A 7,009-nucleotide genomic window follows, 5' to 3' on the forward strand; every position below is an offset into this window, starting at 1 on the left:
CTCCAAGCACTGTGGGACCAGATCTGGGTGGGAGGAGACAGCTGGTAAGGCTTGGAAGAGTTTCTGTTGTGTGGTGAGGATGCTGCATTGTTAAGGGATGCTCCCAGCATGACACTGATCTCCAGGGTATTTCCTGGTAGATTAAATGATAAGCACAGCAAGGCAGGGTCTGCATAAAACAAAAAAATCCTGCTTTATTAATCCATTTCTCTGGGATGCCTGGATAGAAAAATGCACTTAGATATTCCTGACTCACTTTCGACAGAGAAAAATTATTTAAAAAAAAAAAAAAATTCTCTGAGATCTGAATATACCAGGCAGTGCCAGAAATCAGCACAGGGTTCCTTAGGGCAGCATCAGCATTGCTTTTCCAGTCCTTTTCAGGATTGGTCTGACATTCCCATCAGAGCCTGCAGAGCCAGAGCTGCCCTTGGGCAGTGCCAGAGCTGGGAGGGGTCTGCAGGGCAGAGCTGAGCCCCCAGGGCTGAGCTGCGCTCAGGCAGCACTGACATGGCCCAGTCCTGGGCACAGGGAGCAGCTGCTGGCAGGGACAGCTCCAGGTAGCAGAGCCCTGGGCAGGCAGTGGAGGGAAAGTGCCCACAGGCTGTGCTGGGATATTTGAAATTCTCCACAAACTGAAGTATTGCATGATTACTTATTCTACAGACCCCCATGCCAAGACAGAGCAAATGTCCAACAGCAGCTCCATCAGCCACTTCCTCCTGCTGGCACTGGCAGACACGCGGCAGCTGCAGCTCCTGCACTTCTGCCTCTTGCTGGGCATCTCCCTGGCTGCCCTCCTGGGCAACGGCCTCATCATCAGCGCCGTAGCCTGCGGCCACCACCTGCACACGCCCATGTTCTTCTTCCTGCTCAACCTGGCCCTCAGCGACCTGGGCTCCATCTGCACCACTGTCCCCAAAGCCATGCACAATTCCCTCTGGGACACCAGGACCATCTCCTACTCAGGATGTGCTGCTCAGGTGTTTCTGTTTGTCCTTTTCTATTCAGCAGAAATTTCCCTGCTGACCATCATGTGCTACGACCGCTATGTGTCCATCTGCAAACCCCTGCACTACGGGACCCTCCTGGGCAGCAGAGCTTGTGCCCACATGGCAGCAGCTGCCTGGGCCAGTGCCTTTCTCAATGCTCTGCTGCACACGGCCAATACATTTCCCCTGCCCCTGTGCCACGGCAATGCCCTGGGCCAGTTCTTCTGTGAAATCCCACACATCCTCAAGCTCTCCTGCTCCAAATCCTACCTCAGGGAACTTGGGGTTTCTGTTTTCACTACCTCTTTAGCATTTGGTTGTTTTGTGTTCATTGTTTTCTCCTATGTGCAGATCTTCCGGGCTGTGCTGAGGATCCCCTCTGAGCAGGGACAGCACAAAGCCTTTTCCACCTGCCTCCCTCACCTGGCCGTGGTCTCCCTGTTCCTCAGCACTATCATGTTTGCTCACCTGAAGCCCCCCTCCATCTCCTCCCCATCCCTGGATCTGGCCCTGTCAGTTCTCTGTTCCGTGGTTCCTCAAGTACTGAACCCCCTCATCTACAGCCTGAGGAACCAGGAGCTCAGGAATAGCCTGAAGAAAATGATAACAAATGGTTTTCAGAAGCAATAAACTCTCATTCTTCTGCATATCTCTTATGATGTTACTCTTTAATTCTCACTCTGTGTCCTGTATTTTTTGCCGTTTACACAGGTGTTAAACTTTTGTGAATTTGTTCACAGAACAATGTTTGACTCCAGTATTTTTATTTTAATATTTATCTGTCTTTTTGCACCCAGATACTGGAAAACCAGCATATATGTACTACACATATATGCTAACACAAAATAAAGAACTCTGTTTTGCTGTGTGTGCCTGACATCTTTCCTCCCTGATTTCTAGAGCTGCAGGGTCCATGCCTCTGGGCAGAGCTGGAGGAGAAAAAGGAACCCAAGTGTTCCTCACTTCCAGGGAGCCCCAGGGCTTCTCCTCCATAGCCTCCCCTGCCTTCACTGCCACACTCCCCTTCAGAACCCCTGTGCTGGTTTAGGGCCTCAGGGCTCTGCCAGCTCAGTCCCTGTCCTGCTGTGTGCCTGTCCAGGGACTGCAGGCAGGGACAGGTTGTGGGCACTGCTGGGACAGAGCTGGGCTCTGCACCAGCATTTCCATCATGCAAGGGCATCTCCCCAGTGCAGGGCCTGAAAGCTTCAATCTCCTTCCCAGTTACTCTCAGGGATGTGCCCAGCACAGTGCCCTGCAGAGGAAACCAGCAGTGCCCAGCAGAAGTGTGGCAGTGATCAGGGTGGGGGCTGTCCCAGCAGTGCAAAGCCAGCACTGCTACAGCAGTGGCCTCTCACCCCAGGTCACAGAGGTTCTTCTTCTCTCCATGGAGGGACATCAAGTGCCCGGGTCAAGAGTCTGTGTTTGCAGTGCACGGACACTCCACAGCCCTGAACATCCTGTGTGTGTGAGGGGACATAAACCCAGTGAGCACAAACTCCTTCAGCTGCTCCTGGACTTTCCAGAGAGTAACATCCCCTGGGAACCCCTGAGTGCAGGGCTGGGACGAGCTCCTGAGCACAGAGCTCCCTGTGTCCATCCCTCTGGCCGTGGGGCACCTCAGGCAGGGCAGAGCAGGGCAGGGTGACACCCGCAGGGCTGAGGTCCCTGCCAGGCTCTGGCAGTGGCAGCAGAGCCCAGGGAGCCCCTGCCCGTGCTGCAATGAACTCTGTGTGTGTGTGCAAGGGAAGGACTCGTGTCCCTAGGCAGCCCTGGGGCTGGGAGGAGGGCATGAGCCCAGCTCAGGGGTGGGCACCTGGCAGAGCCCTGACATTTCTGTCTGTGCCCATAAGAGAAGAGTTGGGCAGGGTGACTGTGGTTAAACCCCTCTGGCCATCAAGTGACAGCCAAGTGTCTCTGTCACTGTCCCTCCTTCATCAGAAAACAGGAGAAAATAAGGTGAAAACATTGGGGGTCATCATAAAGAGAGATTAATACTGGAGGGACCAAAAAGCAAAGGCCAAATGCAGAAGCAAGGAAAACCATGGGAAAACAAGAGTTCAGCACCTGTAGTGGTTGCTTTGGAAGACAAATGTATTAATACAGAAAATCCAGAGACCTTCTTGTCCCCCTCATTTCCCTGCTGATCTGGACATCACAGGGAATGGAAGAGCCCTTGGGTCAGTCCAGCCAAGCTGTCCCATCCCTGTGCCCCCAGGAACACCTGTCCACCCCCAGCCCATTGGGGGAGCGGGTTGCAGAAAAGCCTCATGTGGGGCGAGCCCTGCTCAGGGACAGCCAAAGCCTTGGGCTGGGACCAGCCCTGCTGCAGCCACAAGAGCCAAGCACAGCAGGACAGGGGTGCTCTGGGCAAAGGGAACTCCATCCCAGCCACACCCAGGCCAAGGGGGCTCAGGGGGCTCTTCCCACCTCTGCTATTCCACAATTGAATGAATCTTTTCCTTGGAGAGCTCTTTGAAGAGACAATTGCCAGAGAGGCAGAAGCAGAGCTATAAAATGCTCCAGTACAAACACAGCAGCTCCTGTGAGGAATGAACCCTCCCAGGGCAGTGCTGTGGCAGAAGCAGCACCCAGAAGGAGGGGGATGAGCTCAGTGCATGTGTGTGTGTCCCCAGACACAGAGGGTGAGGGTGGGCAGAGGTCAGGGCAGGGCTGGCAGTGGCAGGGCAGAGCCAGGGGGCAGCGAGATGGGAGTGTGCAGCCTGCAGGGACACAGCAGCAGCTGTGGGACAGCGCAGGACAAGCTGTGCTGGACATGGCCAAGGGCCCTGGCAGGGCTTGCAGTGCCCAGGAGAAGCCAAGTCTTGGTGCCCTGGGCACAGCAGGGTCTGTGCCACCAAGGGCTGGGAGGAGACACCTTGTCCTGAGGCACTGGGGCCTCCTGGCACAGCCCCAGCCAGGCTGGGCACTGTCAGCCCCTTGTCCTGCCCTCAGCATCCCCCCCGCCCTACATCCCAGTGGCCTCAGGGATCTGCTGGAAGGAGTCCCTGGGGAGCCTTGCTCAGGAATGGCCCTGGGGGCTCCTGAATGCTCCCAGGGACTTTGGGTTTTGCTTTTGCCTGGGAGTCTCTGAGAGGTTTGTGCAATTGTGGCTTCCAGTTCTCTTCTCTAAAGAGTCCAGAAAGAGCCTGTGTTGGTGATGGACCTCACTGGACTGACACTGAAACTGCATGAAAAACAGAAACTCCAACAACACCTTACAGAATTTAGGCATTACTTTATTCTTGCCAGGATGTCATTGCTGCCATCACATGCAATAGAAATTATTCCATCCACACTTGTCCGGGTTCCACAGTGAAAATCATTCCATCACACATTGTTCTTTACTACGCTTCTCACATATTTATACAGAAAAAACCCAAAGAAATTAATGTTCTTTGCTCTCAAATTATCCAATTCTTAGTATTCCATCTGCTATTGCTGATTGATCCGTTCGCCTTTGATGTCAATTAAGTCCTCATTCTTTGATTCCCTTCTCAATCTTCTCCCAGACCAGGTGTCTCTGCACACTGGGGGTGATGTTCATTAATGTTCATTTACCTCCTGTGCATCTTCTGGCCACTCCCAATCTGTAGATGTTAAGCTCATCAGGCCTCACCCAGCCTTGGTGAGCAGAGTCTTTTGAAGAGAAACTTCAATTCCCCTCTACCTGGGCAAACAAGCCCCTGACTGAAGTTACGTTAAAAGAAACCAGAAGTTGTATCATTTCTGATAATTCCATTATGTTCCATTGTGTCACAGTGCTCTCCTTGGCTCCATGAAGCCACGCAGTGTCACATCGAACCTGGGTTCCACCAAGCCCTGTGGTGTCACCCTTGACCCTTGGTTCCATGAGGCCCCACAGTGTCACCATGGCTCCTTGGTTCCATGAGGCCCCACAGTGTCACCGTGGCTCCTTGGTTCCATGAGGCCCCACAGTGTCACCATGGCTCCTTGGTTCCATGAAGCCCCACAATGTCACCCTTGCCCCTTGGTTCCATGTGTGCCCCCAGAGTCACAACAGCTCCTTGGTACCATGGCCTAGTTTTTGGCAGTGGTGGGGCACAGGGATGGCTCCCGTGAGAAGCTGCTGGAAGCTTCCACCGTGCCTGGCACAGCCAATCCCTGATGGCTTCAAGGATGGACCTGCTGCTGGCCAAGGCTGGGCCAGTTACAAACGGTGGTAACGCCTCCGTGATAACAGATTTAAAAAGAAACTAAAATAGAGATTGTCGTGCAGTTTTAATTCCAGTCAGAAAAGAGCAGAGGGAAGACATGTGAGAAGAACAACTCTGCAGACATCAAGGTCAGTGCAGAAGGAGGGGGAGGAGGTGTTTCAGGCACTGGAGACCCAGACACCCTGTAGGAGAGCCATGGAGAGAGGGCCCCTGCTCCCAGGCTGGAGCAGCCTGTCCTTGGAGGAATGCACCCCATGGAAGAGTGACCCATGCTGCAGCAGTTTGGGAAGGACTGCTGTCCCTGGGATGGACTCACACTGCAGCAGTTTGCAGAGGGCTGTTGCCCCTGAAATGGACTCACATTGGAGAAGTTCCTGCAGAACTGCCTCCCTCGGGAGGGACCCACGGTGCAGCAGGGGAACCACCCCTCTCCGTGAGCAAGGGCAGAAGCCATGGGTGATGAACTGACCATAACCCCCTTTCCCTGTCTCCCTGCACTGCTGGGGTAGGAGGTAGAGCTGGAAGGAGGGAGGAGAGGGGCTTATTTTATTTCCCCTTATCATGCTCTGAGTTTGTTAGTAATAAATGAATTTCATATCTCTAAGCTAAGCCTGTTTTTCCCAGGACAGTATTTGATGAGTGATCTCTCCCAGTCCTTATCTCAACCCATGAGCCCTTTATTAAATTTTCTCTGTCCTGCAGAGGGGAGTGAGCAAGCAGCTCTCATGGATGCCTGGCATCTGGCCTGGGTCAACCCACGACACCTTGGTACCACAGGGTCACAATGGACCCTTGGTTCTAAGGGGTCTCACTGGTTCCATGAGGACCTGCAGGGCCACTTAATTCAACAAGGCCTCAAAGTTTCACAGTGGTCTCCAGGATTCCATGAGGCCCTGCAATGTCAAACTGGACCTTTGGATCCATGGGGGCCCACAGTGTCACAATGGGGCCTTTTGGTTCTACAGCATCACAATGGCCCCTCGGTTCCATGTGTCCTGCACTGTTCCATGGATCCTTAGTGCCATGGGTTCCTGTAGTGTCACAAGGGTCTCCTTGGTTTCATGGTGCCACTTGTTGCCATACTTTCCATGGTATCACAACTGCCCCTGAGCCCCAAGAGGCCCCATAGTGTGACAGTGGCCCCTTGCTTCCATGATGCCTTGTAGTGTCACAATGGTGTCCATGATTCCATCAGGCCCTGCAGTGTCACCATGGACAGTTGGTTCAATGACGCTCCCCAATGTCACCGTGGCCCCTTGGTTCCACAGAGCCCCACTGTGTCACTATGGTCCCTTTGGTTCCAAGGCTCAGAAGTGCCAGAATGACCCTTTGCTTCCATCAGGCCTTGAAGTTTCAAAATGGTCTCCATGGTTTCATGAGAACCCCCCGTGTCACAAGCGACTCTTGGTTCCCTGAAGTTCTTCAGTGTCACAATGGGCCCTTGGTTCCATGAGGTTTGGTAGAGTCGTAGTTGACTCTTGGTTCCATGAAGCCTTGCTGTGTCACAATGCCCACGGTTCCATGAGTTTCCATGGTGTCACCACGGTCTCTTGGATCCCCAGTATCACCGTGGTCTCCTTGGTACCATCCAGGCCTTGTAACAAGAGACAGTGAGCCATTTTGTGCCTTGCTAATGAAAGGCTGCAGAACTCATGGTTGTGAGGCTGTTTCACTGATAAGAAACAATGAATACCTGAGTCTGAAATATCATCTCAAGTACCTTCAATCCCAACCTCAACAGAGGCAGAAAATACAAACAGAGATTCCACAGTAAATCAAAAACAGGGACCATATTTTGAATGCAGGCAAAATGCATTCAAGTGCATTCAAATGCACTCGATA

General features: G+C 53.0%; 1 protein-coding gene across 1 annotated transcript; it reads left to right on the forward strand.

Moving 5' to 3' along the window:
* Positions 1-671: 671 nt before the first annotated feature.
* LOC132335046 (olfactory receptor 14J1-like) lies at positions 672-1,622 on the forward strand. The gene has a single exon (XM_059861169.1). The coding sequence runs from the start codon at positions 690-692 to the stop codon at positions 1,620-1,622; it is 933 nt and encodes a 310-aa protein (XP_059717152.1). The 5' UTR covers positions 672-689.
* Positions 1,623-7,009: the final 5,387 nt, after the last annotated feature.

This window comes from Haemorhous mexicanus, chromosome 16 (genome assembly GCF_027477595.1).
Source record: "Haemorhous mexicanus isolate bHaeMex1 chromosome 16, bHaeMex1.pri, whole genome shotgun sequence".
Taxonomy (NCBI): Eukaryota; Metazoa; Chordata; class Aves; order Passeriformes; family Fringillidae; genus Haemorhous; species Haemorhous mexicanus.

Coding starts and splice junctions, on each gene's coding strand:
- LOC132335046 (XM_059861169.1), top strand. CDS start 690: ATGTCCAACAGCAGCTCCATCAGCCACTTCCTCCTGCTGGCACTGGCA.